Source organism: Bufo bufo, chromosome 5 (assembly GCF_905171765.1).
Source record: "Bufo bufo chromosome 5, aBufBuf1.1, whole genome shotgun sequence".
NCBI lineage: Eukaryota > Metazoa > Chordata > Amphibia > Anura > Bufonidae > Bufo > Bufo bufo.
Window position 1 is genome coordinate 528,057,906 of NC_053393.1, and position 20,059 is coordinate 528,077,964.

Sequence of the window (20,059 nt, forward strand, 5' to 3'; positions counted from 1 at the left end):
GGAACAAGCATGATATAAATTAGTTGGCTTATGCTGTGTAAGACGCTTTTAAAAAAAATAAGTAATCAAAGTAATTAGTATTTACGGTATGTTATTTATAAATCCTGTGCATATGTAAAGAGTTATGTGAATTTTTTATTGTACAGCCTCCACTAGAGAGAGTTTCATGAATAATAGCATAGTAAACATTTGCACTAGACTGTGGACTGACTGGCGGCAGTGTTTACACTAGACTGTGGACTGACTGGTGGCAGCGTTTACACTAGACTGTGGACTGACTGGTGGCAGCGTTTACACTAGACTGTGGACTGACTGGTGGCAGCGTTTACACTAGACTGTGGACTGACTGGTGGCAGCGTTTACACTAGACTGTGGACTGACTGGTGGCAGTGTTTACACTAGACTGTGGACTGACTGGTGGCAGTGTTTACACTAGACTGTGGACTGACTGGTGGCAGTGTTTACACTAGACTGTGGACTGACCGGTGGCAGTGTTTACACTAGACTGTGGACTGACTGGTGGCAGCGTTTACACTAGACTGTGGACTGACTGGTGGCAGCGTTTACACTAGACTGTGGACTGACTGGTGGCAGTGTTTACACTAGACTGTGGACTGACTGGTGGCAGTGTTTACACTAGACTGTGGACTGACTGGTGGCAGTGTTTACACTAGACTGTGGACTGACTGGTGGCAGTGTTTACACTAGACTGTGGACTGACTGGTGGCAGTGTTTACACTAGACTGTGGACTGTCCGGTGGCAGTGTTTACACTAGACTGTGGACTGACTGGTGGCAGCGTTTACACTAGACTGTGGACTGACCGGTGGCAGTGTTTACACTAGACTGTGGACTGACTGGTGGCAGTGTTTACACTAGACTGTGGACTGACTGGTGGCAGTGTTTACACTAGACTGTGGACTGACTGGTGGCAGTGTTTACACTAGACTGTGGACTGACTGGTGGCAGTGTTTACACTAGACTGTGGACTGACTGGTTGCAGTGTTTACACTAGACTGTGGACAGACTGGTGGCAGTGTTTACACTAGACTGTGGACTGACCGCTGGCAGTGTTTACACTAGACTGTGGACTGACTGGTGGCAGTGTTTACACTAGACTGTGGACTGACTGGTGGCAGCGTTTACACTAGACTGTGGACTGACTGGTGGCAGTGTTTACACTAGACTGTGGACTGACCGGTGGCAGTGTTTACACTAGACTGTGGACTGACTGGTTGCAGTGTTTACACTAGACTGTGGACTGACCGGTGGCAGTGTTTACACTAGAGCAGGTGTCGGCAACCAGCGGCTCTGGAGCCGCATGCGGCTCTTTTGAACCTTTGCCGCGACTCCGGCATGGACGTAGGAAGCGGGGTATCAAATCCCCCCCAGGCCAGCGGCAGTGTGTGTGCGGCGGCACAGGCACTGTGCGGCGGCGGCTGGGCAGGCACTGAGATGAGCGCTACCATTGTGGAAGCGAAGCGCTCATCTCCATAGTGATCTGTTTGTATCGCCGTCCTCAGGACAGCAATACAAACAGAAGGCTGCGGAGGAGCAGGGCAGGGAGGTGTGTCCCTTTCCTGTTCCTCTGATAGGCTGCCGGCACTACTAGGCAGACAGCCTATCAGAGGCCGGCTGTGGACTGACTGGTGGCAGTGTTTACACTAGACTGTGAACTGACCCGCGTCATAATATACACTAGACTGTGGACTGACTGGTGGCAGCATTTACAGTAGACCGTGGACTGACTAGTGGCAGCATTTACAGTAGACCGTGGACTGACTAGTGGCATCATTTACAGTAGACTGTGGATTGACTGGTGGCAGCATTTAGAGTCGACTGTGGATTGACTGGTGGCAGCGTTTACAGTAGACTGTGGACTGACTGGTGGCAGCATTTACAGTAGACCGTGGACTGACTGGTGGCAGCGTTTACAGTAGACCGTGGACTGACTGGTGGCAGCGTTTACAGTAGACCGTGGACTGACTGGTGGCAGCGTTTACAGTAGACCGTGGACTGACTGGTGGCAGCGTTTGCACTAGATTCAGCACTCCAGATGGTGTTCTCCGGCCCTCGATTAGAGACATAAACGTCTTTCATTAGAATACCCCTTTAACACCTGCATTTCTGTATGAGGCCTTCCATCATAATACATGAGATTAGAAAAACATGGCTGCTTTCTTCCATAAACAGCGCCACCCCTGACCGCAGTTTGGGCGTGGTATTGCAGATCAGCCCAAGTCACGTCATTAGAACTGAACTATAATACTGGTCACAACCTATGAAATGGCGTGGCTATGCTTTTGAAAGACCTCCGCCATGTTTTTGCCCCTTTATGTACACAGCACTTATAATAATAGGAATTATAATCTATATTTATATAGCGCCAACATACTCTGCAGCGCTGTATAGTTCAGGGGCTTCTGCACAAATAGTGATAAATAACAGAGCAACAGACAAGTCAATAATTTCAGCAAGAGGAATAAGGGCCCTGCTCACAAGAGCTTACAATCTATGAGGAGATAAGTGGTGGCACAAATGCTCTTCCCTAGAGTCGGCTTTTCTGGGTGTTGCGTTTTAATGGATGCCTCCCTGTTATATCTCCCGTATTATTATGTGCATTGTTCGATGCTCTCCCTCCGCCACAGTCTAATTGATTCCTTTCATGTTCGCACTAATACTTTTCCCAATTACGTTGCGAGCGCACCGTATACATGATGTGCCGATGGCCTCAGACGTGACCCGCGTGTAGTAATGTATGTAAGAGGACACACATGCCCCCTGTTCTATATTCAGACTCTTTAGTCAAGAGATGTAATTGCTGTAAATGGCTTTTTCCAGATGTAGCAGAGCTGAGTTTGATATTTGACGGTTTCTTTTATTGACCCTTTAGTTACCAGTCCACTGATTCCTCTCTATTTGGTGTTCGATCAGTTCACATGGCGAGATTTTGGCTGATTGACGCCTTTGACACGGGTTGGTGCAAACTGTATGGGGGCGAACAATTGTTTAGTCGCTATACAGTTTGCACATTGTCGCCTGCACAGGCCTTGTGTACATGGCGGTGATACAGCACGATTCGCCATCCAGCGATGATTGAGGTGTCCGCACCAACAATAATTTTCACCCGATGAACAAGCGGCGAGAATGTGCCCGACAATTGGGCCGTCTAAACGAGTTATTAGGATTGGTCGTCAGTATTTACATCTTGGACAACCCCTTTTAAGGGGGTTGTCTCATCTGAGACAATGGGGGCATATCGCTAGGATATCCCCCCCCCCATTGTCTGATAGGTGCGGATCCCAAAGTGGTGGCTGTAGGACTTTGGCCCGGCCACCACCAAGCGCTCTCCCCATAGAAGTGACTGGGAGAGCACCGCGCATGCCCGGCCACCTCTCCTATTCACTTCTATAGGCATGACGGAAATAGCCAAGCCCACAATCGGCTATTTTCGACAGCCCCCAAAAACAATTAGATTTTGCACGCTCAAATGCGAGCTTCAAAATCATTACAACAAAGTAAAAAAAAAAAACGTCAAAAATAAAAAAATTCAAATCGCCACCTTTTCCATATAATGAAAAAATAAATACCGTACATAAATAACAAACTGTACATAAATAGAAACTTATTTTTTAATACAGTGAATGGCGTAGTGGAAATAAAAGTCAAAATGGCCAATTTGCCATTTTTTTCATTGCTTCTCTTACCCCCCCCCCCAAAAATAAAATAAAATAAAATAAAATGTGATCAAAAAGTCACACACACTCCAAAATGCTATCAATAGAAACTACAGATTGTGATGTAAAAATTTATTTTTGCACTATTTAGACATAAAAATCCTATACATTTGGGGTATCGTTGTAATCGTATTGACCCAGAGAAATAAGGGCATGGGTCAGTTTTGCCGCAAACGGAATGCCGTGGGAACAAAATACGTTAAACTGGGGAGGAATTTTGTTTTTTTTCCAATTGCACCCCATTTAGAATTTTATTTACTGCTTCCCACTACATTGTATGTCGTAATAAATGGTGGCATTAGAAAGTACAACTTGTCCCGCAAAATATAAGCCCTTATATAGATATGTGAACGGAAATATAAAAAAGTTATGGTTCAAGGAAGATAAGGAAGAAAAATGAAAACAAAAAAAAAACTCCCGTATCCTAAGGGTTAAGGATACGATCAGCCGACAATCGGTGATCGCAATTCTACAAAAGATCATCACGCTGTGCGAGCGGCCTTAGCAGGTGGGATGTCCAGTCAGTTGATGTAAGGTTCAGAGTCACTGACCAACAACCATATTTTCCACCATGAATAATGAGATTAGATTAGGATTGATCATTTTCCCGGCCATATTACACGTCTTTATCCAGCGGGTTTTTAATCTAAAATGTTTTTTTCTTTATTTTGCAGTGAACTGAATTCAAAGCTGCAGGACACTTTAGAACAGATCGAGGTAAGTAGTAACCTATAAGCCACTGAAGAGTGTAAAGGAAATGTAAAATCTCTATCGTGTGCCTGGCATCTAGCTGAAAAGGACATTTGGAACAGGAACCAATGAGCACTGTCAGGACTGTTGACTGATTGGCTGGCAGACAGGGCTGTCCTCACAGTGCTCCGCCCAGTCATCCTTTCCAGCTGGATTCATAGGGATTCTTCTCACTTATGATTCATATCTAAGAAAAAAAAGCTGCCAGTCCCTGCAGCGCCACTACAGGTGGAATGCAGTATTGCACAGTTCCAATTGAACTAGTTGATTTAGTTTTTTATACAGGGCAAGGAAAATGTTTTGCCAGCGCAGTATGTACTTGCCCATTGCTAGGATATGGCATCACTTACCGATGTGTGAGGGGGTAATCTCATATCATAACTTTGCATTGTGCCATACCTCTGTCAGTAGTTTTTGAATAATTTGACAACTGGGTGTTACCATTCTCTTTGACAAAGGGACATGTTCATAGAGTCTGGTACGGTCAGTGCTGGACACTCTAAGGGTACGGTCACATTGTTTTTATGTGAATTCAATGATTTGAGAATAAATAGGCTTAACAGGCTAAGTGATTAAAAATTTACTAAGTGTGATTAAATATAAGGTAAAACAGACAAATCACCTATAGAATAAATAACAATCAATCACATGTCCTGCACGATACAATATTGGGGATGACAGCTGTCACCGTGTCATAGCACGTGGTCGACACCCTGTGGTTATACAAGACAGAGAGAGACCTACATCATCCTACCTCAGTGGAGCTCCAATCAACTGTCCTTGTGCACAAGATTCATACCTTTCCGCCCCTCCTCCAAAGGATGTCTCTGAGATAATGACTCAGGAACGTGGCCTCCTCTGCACAATAGGGGGGGGGGTATATATGTCTAACTATCCCTAACTCACTATATTCCAAAGAATATAGAAGGGGATATTAAAGGGGACAGAACCAATCAGTACTTAATTATGTATGAAACATACTCTTACAATACACATGTAGCTGGAAAATATGATATTCAGCATAAACACTTAAAGGAGTACTCCAGCTTGATTGCTTGAAATAAAATTGGATTTGGGAAGGGGAAAAATAATAAATGGTAAGTACTCGCCTTACCAATCCCCCGCCAAGGCGGTCCAGTGCTGCTTTGTCTTGGCTCCTCTCCAATTCTCTTTCTTGGGCTTGCAAGGCTGGAAGTCACTGGGTCTACCCGCACAGCCACTGGCTGAGGCGGGTCTACTGCTGTGGCTATTGAATGTCTCAGGGGCAGGCCAAACCATTTCCAGTGTGATGAGCCACAGAAGAGGAAGTGGAGAGGAGCAGAGACCTGGACAGCCGCGGAAGTGGATCAGTGAGTGACCACCTTTTGTTATTTCTGCCCTCTTAACCCCATTTTTATGTACAAACCGGATTCCAAAAAAGTTGGGACACTATACAAATCGTGAATAAAAACTGAATGCAATGATGTGGAGATGGCAAACGTCTAATATTTTATTCAGAATAGAACATAAATCACGGAACAAAAGTTTAAACTGAGAAAATGTACCATTTTAAGGGAAAAATATGTTGAATCAGAATTTCATGGTGCCAACAAATCCCCAAAAAGTTGGGACAAGGCCATTTTCACCACTGTGTGGCATCTCCCCTTCTTCTTACAACACTCAACAGACGTCTGGGGACCGAGGAGACCAGTTTCTCAAGTTTAGAAATAGGAATGCTCTCCCATTCTTGTCTAATACAGGCCTCTAACTGTTCAATCGTCTTGGGCCTTCTTTGTTGCACCTTCCTCTTTATGATGCGCCAAATGTTCTCTATAGGTGAAAGATCTGGACTGCAGACTGGCCATTTCAGTACCCGGATCCTTCTCCTACGCAGCCATGATGTTGTGATTGATGTAGAATGTGGTCTGGCATTATCTTGTTGAAAAATGCAGGGTCTTCCCTGAAAGAGATGACGTCTGGATGGGAGCAGATGTTGTTCTAGAACCTGAATATATTTTTCTGCATTGATGGTGCCTTTCCAGACATGCAAGCTGCCCATGCCACACGCACTCATGCAACCCCATACCATCAGAGATGCAGGCTTCTGAACTGAGCGTTGATAACAACTTGGGTTGTCCTTGTCCTCTTTGGTCCGGATGACATGGCGTCCCAGATTTCCAAAAAGAACTTCGAATCGTGACTCGTCTGACCACAGAACAGTCTTCCATTTTGCCACGCTCCATTTTAAATGATCCCTGGCCCAGTGAAAACGCCTGAGCTTGTGGATCTTGCTTAGAAATGGCTTCTTCTTTGCACTGTAGAGTTTCAGCTGGCAACGGCGGATGGCACGGTGGATTGTGTTCACTGACAATGGTTTCTGGAAGTATTCCTGAGCCCATTCTGTGATTTCCTTTACAGTAGCATTCCTGTTTGTGGTGCAGTGTCGTTTAAGGGCCCGGAGATCACGGGCATCCAGTATGGTTTTACGGCCTTGACCCTTACGCACAGAGATTGTTCCAGATTCTCTGAATCTTCGGATGATGTTATGCACAGTTGATGATGATGATAGATGCAAAGTCTTTGCCATTTTTCGCTGGGTAACACCTTTCTGATATAGCTCCACTATCTTTCTGCGCAACATTGTGGGAATTGGTGGTCCTCTACCCATCTTGGCTTCTGAGAGACACTGCCCCTCTGAGAAGCTCTTTTTATACCCAATCATGTTGCCAATTGACCTAATTAGTGTTAATTGGTCTTCCAGCTCTTCGTTATGCTCAAATTTACTTTTTCCAGCCTCTTATTGCTACTTGTCCCAACTTTTTGGGGATTTGTTGACACCGTGAAAATTGGAATCAACGTATTTTTCCTTTAAAATGATACATTTACTCGGATTAAACGTTTGATCTGTCATCTACGTTCTATTACAAATAAAATATTGACATTTGCCATCTCCACATCATTGCATTCAGTTTTTATTCACAATTTGTTTAGTGTCCCAACTTTTTTGGAATCCGGTTTGTAAAATGAACCGGAATAACCCTTTAAACAATATTTTTTCCATTTGCAGCCACCTCTAGGGGGAGCTTACTGCGTACTGCGTTGGACCTCATGCACACGTCTGTATCCGCTTTCAGTCCGCAAAATATGGATGCAGTTGGTCTGCCATCCATGTTTCTTGGACCACATTTTGGGGACCACAATATGACACGTGGATGCCGATAGCACACAGAAGACATGTGCTTTCTGCATCCGCATGTCCATGCCACAAAGGATAGAGCATGTCCTATTCTGGTCCACAAAATGCAGACTGCAGGCCCATTGAAGTCAATGGATCCGCAGAAATGGCACACGGATACGGCTGTGTGCATTAGCCACATTGCATAGAGCGGAGGTGGGCAACCTGCGGCACTCCAACTGTTGTGAAACTCCAACTCCCAGCATTCACACTTGCTCTGCTCTTCCCAGAACTCTCATAGAAATAAATGGAGCATGCTGGGAGCTGTAGTTTCACATCAGCTGGAGTGTTGCAGGTTTGCCCACCCCTGGTATAAAGTATAACCGTATACAGGAGGCTCCCTCTAGTGGTGACTGCGGGCAGCAAAAAGGGATCTTTCCAATCTGCAGCTATGCAGGGGATTTGGAGCTCTGTGTCAGTAAACAGAGCGGAGAACGCTTCATTCACGGATCAGCTGTCATTTTACTTCTTGCCTTGTGTTTTATGATAAGCGTTTCGTCCAATACCCCCCCCCCCCCCCCCCCCCCCATCATTTGCATTGTAATTCCATCCAGCCCTTCATATAAGTAACACATGTCAGTTCGGTAAGGCCCCTGTGCCCGGCCGGCGCGCTGTGGTGGTCGGCTGGGAACGCTGCCGCTCCTTTTATCTGCAGATTACCGATGATTACTGCACACATAATACAAACACACTTTGATCACAGTGATTTCCCGGGGGGGGGGGCGGGGGGGCAGGGGAAGGGATTGACTTTATTAGGATGATGAATAATGTATGAGGACTTTCCTGCGCATTCACCAGGCGCTCATCTAATATCCGTCATGTATTAACTGCTGCCGTCCAGGAGCGCCGCATTTACGTGGATCCCCATCGGTTTTGCTTTTCATTAATCTCTTCAGTTTTGTGTATTTTCTGTGTTTTCCATTAGTATAGTGACCTAGCAGTGCTGTGTGTGATAGAATTGTGTTATGGTCATGGTGGGGGTTGTAGTGTTGTATGTGTAGAGTGTGATAGAATTGTACTATGGTCATATTTGGGGTTTGTAGTGCTCTGTGAACAGAGTATGGTAGCATTGCATTATGGTCTTGTTGGGGGTTGTAATCCTCTGTGTATAGAGTATGGTAGAATTGTAGTATGTTCATGTTGGGGGTTGTAGTGTTGTATGTGTAGAGTGTGATAGAATTGCATTAGGGTCATGTAGTGCTCTAGGTATAGAGTAATATACAATTGTATCATGCTCATGTTGGGGGTTGTAGTGTTGTTTGTATATATACAGTGGATATATAAAGTCTGCACACCCCTGTTAAAATGTCAGGTTTCTGTGCTGTAAAAAAATGAGACAAAGATAAATCATTTCAGAACTTTTTCCACCTTTAATGTGACCTATAAACTGTACAACTCAACTGAAAAACAAACTGAAATCTTTTAGGTGGAGGGAAGAAAACAAAAAAAAAACCTAAAATAATGCGGTTGCATAAGTGTGCACACCCTCTTATAACTAGGGATGTAGCTGTGTTCAGAATTAAGCAATCACATTCACAATCCTGTTAAATAGGAGTCAGCATACACCGGCCATCATGTAAAGTGCCTCTGATTAACCCCAAATAAAGTTCAGCCGCTCTAGTTGGTCTTTCCTGAAATTTTCTTAGTCCCATCCCACAGCAAAAGCCATGGTCCACAGAGAGCTTCCAAAGCATCAGAGGGATCTCATTGTTAGAAGGTATCAGTCAGGAGAAGGGGACAAAAGAATTTCCAAGGCATTAGATCTACCATGGAACACAGTGAAGACAGTCATCATCAGGTGGAGAAAATATGGCACAACAGTGACATCACCAAGAACTGGACGTCCCTCCAAAATTGATGAAAAGACGAGAAGAAAACTGGTCTGGGAGGCGACCAAGAGGCCTACAGCAACATTAAAGGAGCTGCAGGAATATCTGGCAAGTACTGGCTGTGTGGTACATGTGACAGCAATCTCCCGTATTCTTCATATGTCTGAGCTATGGGGTAGAGTGGCAAGACGAAAGCCTTTTCTTATGAAGAAAAACATCCAAGCCAATCTACATTTTGCAAAAACACATCTGAAGTCTCCCAAAAGCATGTGGGAAAAGGTGTTCTGGTCTGATGAAACCAAGGTTGAACTTTTTGGCCATAATTCCAAAAGATATGTTTGGCGCAAAAACAACACTGCACATCACCAAAAGAACCCCATCACCAGAGTGAAGCATGGTGGTGGCAGCATCATGCCAAGGGGCTGTTCTTCTTCAGCTGGAACTGGGGCCTTAGTTAAGCTACAGTAGGTGTTTGTGATATTGTGCTTTTAGCACGACAGCGTCGCGCTGATACTCGGCAACATGGTGCCGAGATCTCGCACTCACTGGAATAGTGACAGCACATCCCAGCAAGCGCGTCATAGAAGCGACGGGAGATCCGACTTGGATTCCCGCCAATTCTACACGTGTGCGGCGTTTGTTATGAATCCTGAGGGGGAAGTCCCCGCCGGATTTTAAATAAAAATCCGGCATGGGTCCCCCCCTCAGGAGCATACCGGGCCCTTAGGTCTGTTATGGGTTGTAAGGAGAGCCCCCCCTATGCCGAAAAAAACGGCGTAGGGGTCCCCCTACAATCCATACCAGACCCGTATCCAAAGCACGCTACCCGGCCAGCCAGGAAGGGAGTGGGGACGAGCGAGCGCCCCCCCCCCCCCTCCTGAGCCGTACCAGGCTGCATGCCCTCAACATGGGGGGGTTGGGTGCTCTGGGGCAGGGGGCGCACTGCGGCCCCCCCACCTCAGAGCACCCTGTCCCCATGTTGATGAGGACAGGGCCCCTTCCCGACAACCCTGGCCGTTGGTTGTCGGGGTATGCGGGCGGGAGGCTTATCGGAATCTGGGAGCCCCCTTTAATAAGGGGGCTCCCAGATACCGGCCCCCCACCCTAAGTGAATGAGTATGGGGTACATCGTACCCCTACCCATTCACCTGCAAGAAAAGTGGTAAAAACACAAATAAACCACACAGTGTATTAAAATATTTTATTTTTCTGCTCCGGAGGCCGCCCCCTGTCTTCTTTATTAGCTCTTTTACCAGGGGGGGCTCTTCTTCTTCCGCTATCCCGACGGGTCTTCTCCGCTATCCGGGGGGTCTTCTCAACTCTCCGGGGTTCTCCTTCTGTCTTCTTCCGCTATCCCGACGGGTCTTCTCCGCTATCCGGGGGGTCTTCTCAACTCTCCGGGGTTCTCCTTCTGTCTTCTTCCGCTATCCCGACGGGTCTTCTCCGCTATCCGGGGGGTCTTCTCAACTCTCCGGGGTTCTCCTTCTGTCTTCGCCGCTCTCCGTTGTTGACTCGGCGCACCCCGGTTCTTCGTCTCGCGAGATCTCGGATTTTAAATAAAAATTTAGCGAGACGAAGAACCGGGGTGCGCCGAGTCAACAACGGAGAGCGGCGAAGACAGAAGGAGAACCCCGGAGAGTTGAGAAGACCCCCCTGTCTTCTTTATTAGCTCTTTTACCAGGGGGGGCTCTTCTTCTTCCGCTATCCCGACGGGTCTTCTCCGCTATCCGGGGGGTCTTCTCAACTCTCCGGGGTTCTCCTTCTGTCTTCGCCGCTCTCCGTTGTTGACTCGGCGCACCCCGGTTCTTCGTCTCGCTAAATTTTTATTTAAAATCCGAGATCTCGCGAGACGAAGAACCGGGGTGCGCCGAGTCAACAACGGAGAGCGGCGAAGACAGAAGGAGAACCCCGGAGAGTTGAGAAGACCCCCCGGATAGCGGAGAAGACCCGTCGGGATAGCGGAAGAAGAAGAGCCCCCCCTGGTAAAAGAGCTAATAAAGAAGACAGGGGGCGGCCTCCGGAGCAGAAAAATAAAATATTTTAATACACTGTGTGGTTTATTTGTGTTTTTACCACTTTTCTTGCAGGTGAATGGGTAGGGGTACGATGTACCCCATACTCATTCACTTAGGGTGGGGGGCCGGTATCTGGGGGCCCCCTTATTAAAGGGGGCTCCCAGATTCCGATAAGCCTCCCGCCCGCATACCCCGACAACCAACGGCCAGGGTTGTCGGGAAGGGGCCCTGTCCTCATCAACATGGGGACAGGGTGCTCTGAGGTGGGGGGGCCGCAGTGCGCCCCCTGCCCCAGAGCACCCAACCCCCCCATGTTGAGGGCATGCAGCCTGGTACGGCTCAGGAGGGGGGGGGGGGGGGGGGGGCGCTCGCTCGTCCCCACTCCCTTCCTGGCTGGCCGGGTAGCGTGCTTTGGATACGGGTCTGGTATGGATTGTAGGGGGACCCCTACGCCGTTTTTTTCGGCGTAGGGGGGGCTCTCCTTACAACCCATAACAGACCTAAGGGCCCGGTATGCTCCTGAGGGGGGGACCCATGCCGGATTTTTATTTAAAATCCGGCGGGGACTTCCCCCTCAGGATTCATAACAAACGCTGCACACGTGTAGAATTGGCGGGAATCCAAGTCGGATCTCCCGTCGCTTCTATGACGGCTCTGTCTCCATCGCGGCAAGCCAGCTCGGCGCTGGCTCCCGCGATGGGGCTCGTAGGTGCTCAATCTCGCCGAGAAAGAGAGCGAGATTGACACAAAATCGGGTTCACCTACTGTAGAGGGAATTATGAACAGTTCCAAATACCAGTCAATATTGGCACAAAACCTTCAGGCTTCTGCTAGAAAGCTGAACATGAAGAGGAACTTCATCCTTCAGCATGACAACGACCCAAAGCATACATCCAAATCAACAAAGGAATGGCTTCACCAGAAGAAGATTAAAGTTTTGGAATGGCCCAGCCAGAGCCTAGACCTGAATCCGATTGAAAATCTGTGGGGTGATCTGAAGAGGGCTGTGCCCAGGAGATACCCTCGCAATCCGACAGATTTGGAGTGTTTTTGCAAAGAAGAGCGGGCAAATCTTGCCAAGTCAATATGTGCCATGCTGATAGACTCATACCAAAAAGACTGAGTGCTGTAATAAAATCAAAGGTGCTTCAACAAAGTATTAGTTTAAGGGTGTGCACACTTGTGCAACCATATTATTTTATTTTTATATTTTTTCTTCCCTCCACCTAAAAGATTTCAGTTTGTTTTTCAGTTGAGTTGTACAGTTTATAGGTCACATTAAAGGTGGAAAAAGTTCTGAAATGATTTATCTTTGTTATTTTTTTTACATCACAGAAACCTGACATTTTAACAGGGGTGTGTAGACTTTTTATATCCACTGTAGAGTATCCTATAGAAAAGAGTATAAAGTATTATAGAAAAGATCACTGGCCAGCAGAAGCAACCCATTAAACCAGGTGTCATCTTAAAGGGCATCTGTCAGCAGATTTGTACCCATGTTACCGGCTGACCTGTTCCATGTGCACTTGGCAGCTGAAGGCACCTGTGTTGGTCTCATGGTCGTATGTGCCCGCATTGCTGAGAAAAATGATGTTTTAGTATATGCAGATGAGTCTTTAGGAGCAATGGGGGCGTTGCCGTTACACCTAGAGGCTCAGCTCTTTCTTCAACTGCTGCGCCCTCTTCTATTTGATCGATAGGGCCAGACAATGAAAACGTGATCGCACCTGGGTCTGTTAAATCATAGTGCAGAGGGCGCGCCAGTCGCAGAGAGAGCAGAGCCTCTAGGTGTAATGGCTACGCCCCCGTTGCTCCTAAAGGCTCATTTGCATATACTAAAACATCATTTTTCTCAGCAATGCGGGCACATATGAACATGAGACCAACACAGATGCCTTCAGCTGCCAAGCGCACACACAACTGATCAGCAAAGTTCAGATGCCCTTTTAATCAGCAGACTCAACCCTACCAGGCAATTTGCTTGGATTGATACTCCTGACAGGTGCTCTTTAAAGGGGTTTTCCAGGATCCCAAACAATTGCGGGGATAGTAACATAGTACATAAGGCTGAAAAAAGACATTTGTCCATCCAGTTCGGCCTGTTATCCTGCAAGTTGATCCAGAGGAAGGCAAAAAAAACCCTGTGAGGTAGAAGCCAATTTTCCTCACTTTAGGGGAATAAAAAATTCCTTCCCGACTCCAATCAGTCAATCAGAATAACTCCCTGGATCAACGACCCCTCTCTAGTAGCTATAGCCTGTAATATTATTACACTCCAGAAACACATCCAGGCCCCTCTTGAATTCCTTTATTGTACTCACCATCACCACCTCCTCAGGCAGAGAGTTCCATAGTCTCACTGCTCTTACCGTAAAGAATCCTCTTCTATGTTTGTGTACAAACCTTCTTTCCTCCAGACGCAGAGGATGTCCCCTCGTCACAGTCCTGGGGATAAATAGATGATGGGATAATTGGCTTCTACCTCATAGGATACTGTATTGATAGAATATGCCAAAAATGTTTCAGTAGGTGTAGGTCCCACTTCTGGGACTCTCTTCTATTTCAAGGGGCGTCCTCTCCTTTCACGGCAGGCTCCATTCTTGAGATCAGAGCCGGGACCCGCACCTGTCTGACCTTTATGGCCTATCCTGTCGACATGCTATGAATGCCACGATAGGTCTATCCCTTCCTAGCCCGCTATGGCTGTGTTCGCACCGTTATACACCACGATCACATTCTCTTCCGGCACACCCCAATAATTGATATTCATTCCTATTGCCGCCCTCATGACCTTCTCAATTTGAGGACTTGGCAGCATATCCCCCATGATGATTTTATCAGCACATCAATATCGGCACGCACGCTCTAAAAGGTAAGTCCCATCGTGCAGCCACCCTGCCTCCCACTACATATTCTTCTCTACTCCCACTCCATTACCCAGGGATTACCGTGAATATCCGCTTGCCTGTCTTGATGGCGGAGGCCGCGCATCACTTTAACGCCCTGTACTGTATAATACAGATAATGACATTTTCAGCAAGGAGAAAATGAAAATCCTTGTCCGGAAGCGACTGCCGGGGGCGTTGGTGGAAGCATTCGGATGTGTCGCTCTCGGGGCCGGCGGCCTGGATTGGAGATTACTTGCATTTTCTCCTTCTTGCTGCTCATTTGATATCAGGCGTCTCAGACTCTTGACTTTGTGAAAAGAAAGGTACCTGCTGTGATACTTATAGAAAATTAAAGGGGTCACGACATGATTGATGTAAAAAATGAAAATCAGAGATCATATAGTATATAACAATCTCTTTCTAACAAAGCTAGAACCAGCCCTGTACCTCACATGGGTCCAGAGATCTCCACATTCAATGCTTCAATTGCTCTGCTAGATGGATTCAAGCTGGCTGCTCAGGGGCATGTCCTTTCCGCTGCAGCTATCCATAGTACAGCTCAGTGGGCACGTCCTTTCCGCTTCAGCTCTCTCTATTACAGCTCAGGGAGTGTGTCCTATCTCTCTATCACAGCTCAGTGGATGTTTCCTTTCTGCTGCAGTTCTCTCCCTATCACAGCTCAGGGCGGTGTCCTTTCTGCTGCAGCTCTCTCCATATCACAGCTCAGGGGATGTGTCCTTTCTGCTGCAGCTCTCTTCCTATCACAGCTCAGGGGACGTGTCTGTTCTGCTGTAGCTCTCTCCCTGTCACAGCTCAGGGTGGTGTCCTTTTTGCTGCAGCTCTCCCTATTACAGCTCAGGGGACGTGTCCGTTCTGCTGGAGATCTCTCCCTGTCACAGCTCAGGGCGGTGTCCTTTCTGCTGCAGCTCTCTCCATATCACAGCTCAGGGGATGTGTCCTTTCTGCTGCAGCTCTCTTCCTATCACAGCTCAGGGGACGTGTCTGTTCTGCTGTAGCTCTCTCCCTGTCACAGCTCAGGGTGGTGTCCTTTTTGCTGCAGCTCTCCCTATTACAGCTCAGGGGACGTGTCCGTTCTGCTGGAGATCTCTCCCTGTCACAGCTCAGGGCGGTGTCCTTTCTGCTGCAGCTCTCTCCATATCACAGCTCAGGGGACGTGTCCTTTCTGCTGCAGCTCTCTTCCTATCACAGCTCAGGGGACGTGTCCGTTCTGCTGGAGATCTCTCCCTGTCACAGCTCAGGGCGGTGTCCTTTTTACTGCAGCTCTCTCTATTACAGTTCAGGGCGGTGTCCTTTTTGCTGCAGCTCTCCCTATTACAGCTCAGGGGATGTGTCCTTTCTGCTGCAGCTCTCTCCATATCACAGCTCAGGGGATGTGTCCTTTCTGCTGCAGCTCTCTTCCTATCACAGCTCAGGGGACGTGTCTGTTCTGCTGTAGCTCTCTCCCTGTCACAGCTCAGGGTGGTGTCCTTTTTGCTGCAGCTCTCCCTATTACAGCTCAGGGGATGTGTCCGTTCTGCTGGAGATCTCTCCCTGTCACAGCTCAGGGCGGTGTCCTTTCTGCTGCAGCTCTCTCCATATCACAGCTCAGGGGACGTGTCCTTTCTGCTGCAGCTCTCTTCCTATCACAGCTCAGGGGACGTGTCCGTTCTGCTGGAGATCTCTCCCTGTCACAGCTCAGGGCGGTGTCCTTTTTGCTGCAGCTCTCCCTATTACAGCTCAGGGGATGTGTCCTTTCTGCTGCAGCTCTTTTCCTGTAACCATCACAGGTGGCACTACACAGATGCATTTTATTGAATAACTCTGTGGCTGTACTACATTTTTTAATTACATGCAATTACAAAAGTGTGATCTAGGTACTGGTTTGAAAAAAAAAAATGATTTCTTTTTTTTTTTTTTTCCGTGGGACAACCCTTTTCAGCTCTGAACCCGGACATACCCATAATTTCAACCCGGCAGCCCCCCTGACTTGAGCATCGGAGCAGTTCATGCTCCGATGCTCTCTTTTGCCCAGAGCACGGGCTCTTTTGTTTACAATCATACACTGCCGGGCGGAAGCTTCCGCCCTGCAGTGTGTTCGGTGATGTCACCGGCTCTGATGGGCGTGCTTTAGCGCTGCCCTAGCCGTTTTACAGGCAAGGGCAGCGCTAAAGCCTGCCCATCAGTGCTAGTGACGTCACCGGGGCTTCCTGGCAGCCCCATGGAGAGACCGGATCTTCAAAAATGCCTATGAGCTGCTCCGATGCTCAAGTCAGGGGGGCTTCCTGGGAGAAAATGGAGGTACGTCCGGGTTCAGCTCTGAAACGTAGCAACGGATGCGGACGGCACACGACCCACAAGTGAATAGGTACGCATCCAAGCCGCAAAAACTGCGGCTCGGATACGGACCAAAACAACGGTCGTGTGCATGAGGCCTTAAATTGATATTCCTATCTTAGCCTAATAACAAACAGGGCTACATCCTTAAGTTATGGATACCTTCAGGAGCCATTTTTTATTATTGATTTACATGTATTTTGGGCTAAAAATTCTAAAAGGTTTTATAAAAAAAATGCTGCAGCGTTTGGCATCTGCGGTTTTGATGTTTCACAGTACAGAGCAGCTGCAGAAAGCCATCCTGTGATAAATTCTTTCATTTGGGCATAAATCAGCTTAGAAAACTGTTCAGGAGCGAGGCGGTGGAGACCGAGCTGTCAGACAAGCTCTCTGACTGATTTAGCACAGAATGACTTTCTGCAGCTGCTATATAGTGTGAAACATAGGAGCTATGGAAGCCAATGTAATAATAAAAACCTATTACAATTTTTTTTATCCCAAAATACTTGTGACTGAATAATATAAAAATTCCTCACCCTGCTTTGGATGGAGGACTTGCATTGTGTCCTTGCCTATACATGGGTCTGTATGGAAATGGGCTTGTACTTTGTGTGTGTAACCGTAACATATATAAAAGTATATAATGTTTTTTTTTGTTTTTATTTTTCTATAGGAACAACTAGATGTGGCACTCTGTAAGATCTGCAAGAACTTTGATGTCACTCACTATACAAAAGTGCAGCAGGCGTATAGACTTCTGGGGAAAACACAGGTAAGGGGATGACCCGCTAAGACAGGCGTTCAGCTGAGGGGGGCACTGTCTGTGTAAATCTTCGTTGTACATTAGTAAGATGGTCTTAGGGGTTCTTTACCCCTCTGAGTCCTGTTCAGATGTGAAATGAAACAAACAATAAATGCACGCTGCCGCCCGCGGCTTCTGTACAGTCATTTTATTAACAGCAACATAAAAGAGCTCTCGCCCACTTCACTGGCAAAGCCCGTGGGCACAAATGACTGGCGTTATTTTCTGTCTAGAGGGGCTTCAGTGTTTCTGCCCCAGCGATTTGTTAACATCAGCTGAACATAACTATATTAGTGCCATCTCACTGCCTGCCGCCGTTATTGAGAAAAACAATTTTTTTTTTACCACTGGTTTTTCCTTGAGTTTTCCCCTTAGTTACACTTGTTTTTAATCCTATATTATGAGGATCTTCTCAAGATGGCTCTTCTGCCAGTTCTCTGAGGCCAAAACTGCTTTCCCTCAGGTCACATACAAACTTGCTGTAGCCAGCAGCTTCCTACCAGCCAATCAGATTGGATTACTGAGAGACACGCCTCCTCACTCTGAAGCCTAATGCAGTAATGCAGTGAGAAGGACCGCCCCTCTGTCTTCCTAGCCAGAAACAGATGAGCCACAACAACGGTCTTTTAAGGGAGCAGTGGAAAGGGACAGAGGACATTAATGGAAGCTGTTATTATAAGGTAATTACAGATCTTCTGACAATCATTGACAGACTAACTCAGGTATACATGCCTAGCTCTAATAAACTAGCAAATAAAAAAAATATGACAGTTATCCTTTAAGTAGAAGCAGCGATGGTGATTTCCTCATCTCAAACAATTTATTGAAACAAAAGCCGACACCAGAGGTGGATATGCTCTACCCTCACAAAAATGTCAGTGTCTTAGAAACTTGTCCTGTGGCCTTGAGCATCAATTCCAGCTCGACAACGACGTCTCCTGCTGTTCAAAAGTCGACTTATTATCTGCTGGGGCATGGCATCCCACTGTTCTTGAAAGGGCAGCCCTCAGGTCATTGAGGTTCTGGGGTACAAAGTTATGAGCCTCTACACATTGACTCACCTGATCCCTGTGACACCCTAAGCTCAGTGGCCACTTCCGTGTGAAAACATCCTGCTTGAAGCCTCGCAATGGTGAGGTACTGTTGATCAAGTGTTAGGTGTCGTCTTGGTCTCATGATGTCAAAGTGTGAACAGCATGATGAGGAGGACTGTTTAAATGCCAATTCTAATTGAACCGGAAAATTTATTGCGCGATTCATGGATCCAACACCTGTTGTGAATTTTGCCGTTAAAGGGCTTCTGTCACCCCACTAAAGTGTTTTGTTTTTTTTGGGCTAGTTAAATTAGTTATATTGCGATATACGAAAATATAATGCTCTTACTTACTTTGATTCAGCAGTTTCTCCCAAAAACGAAGTTTTATAATATGTAAATCAGGTCTCTACCAGCAAGTAGGGCGGCTACTTGCTGGTAGCTGCTGCAGAAAACCGCCCCCTCGTCGCGTTGATTGACAGGGCCAGCCGGGATCTCCTCCTCCGGCCGGCCCTGTCGGCATTTCAAAAATCGCGCGCCTGTGTTCATTCGGCGCAGGCGCTCTGAGATGAGGAGGCTCATCTCCTCAGCACTCCCTCAGTGCGCCAGCAAGTAGCCGCCCTACTTGCTGGTAGAGACCTGATTTACATATTATAAAACTTCGTTTTTGGAAGAAACTGCTGAATCAAAGTAAGTAAGAGCATTATATTTTCATATATCGCAATATAACTAATTTAACTAGCCCAAAAAAAAAATATCACTTTAGTGGGGTGACAAAAGCCCTTTAAGCTCCTTGTTAGAGAACAGCAAATTGTGCAAAAAGTGCTGAAACATTGAACATTGGACATGTGCATTCAAAAGTTTAGAGAAGGTCACATTAACCTTCTAACAGTCACGTTAAAATTGGAAAAACCCTCCCAAAAATGTCATGTTTTTTATTGTAGATTTTTTATGTGTGTCTGCAGTAAATCTTGTTGGCACACAACTCAGGGGACACTATTGTATTTTTAACCTCTTGGTGACATCATTAATTTTAGCCTTAAGTACCAATAATATTTTCCCCCTTTGTGTTGTAGCAGTCATAACTTTTTTTATTTTTTTCTTCAAATTTTTTATTTATTTTATTTGTAGGTTTTTTAGGAACCATTTTGGGTTATATAGTGTATTAAAGGGATTCTGTCATCAGATTTAACCCCTCTAACCTAAACATATGCTCATGTCCAGACTAATAAGAAGAATCCTAAGCTGGCCTTATTAAACCTCACTGTGGCTCTATCTGCCCAAAATACAGGTTTTTATAACCTGTCAATCACTTACTTAAGGTGCCAAAGGGGAGGTCCGTTAATACAGGGTGCCCGGCCACACCCCTCGACGTCCGGTGCCCAGTTCCGGCTTCACCGCCTTCTACAGCTCAGCGCCGCCTCCGCAATCCTCCCCGTCCCTCTGCCAGATCCCGCG

The 20,059-nt window shown here is 46.7% G+C and overlaps 1 protein-coding gene across 1 annotated transcript in view; it reads left to right on the forward strand.

The window, feature by feature from the left end:
- The window catches only part of VPS50 (VPS50 subunit of EARP/GARPII complex), a 195,183-nt gene that overhangs the window by 75,343 nt on the left and 99,781 nt on the right, over positions 1 to 20,059 (forward strand). The window contains exons 10-11 of the mRNA XM_040431195.1: positions 4,411 to 4,453; positions 17,440 to 17,538. Coding sequence (XP_040287129.1) covers positions 4,411 to 4,453; positions 17,440 to 17,538 — 142 coding nt within the window. The remainder of the gene's footprint in view (positions 1 to 4,410; positions 4,454 to 17,439; positions 17,539 to 20,059) is intronic.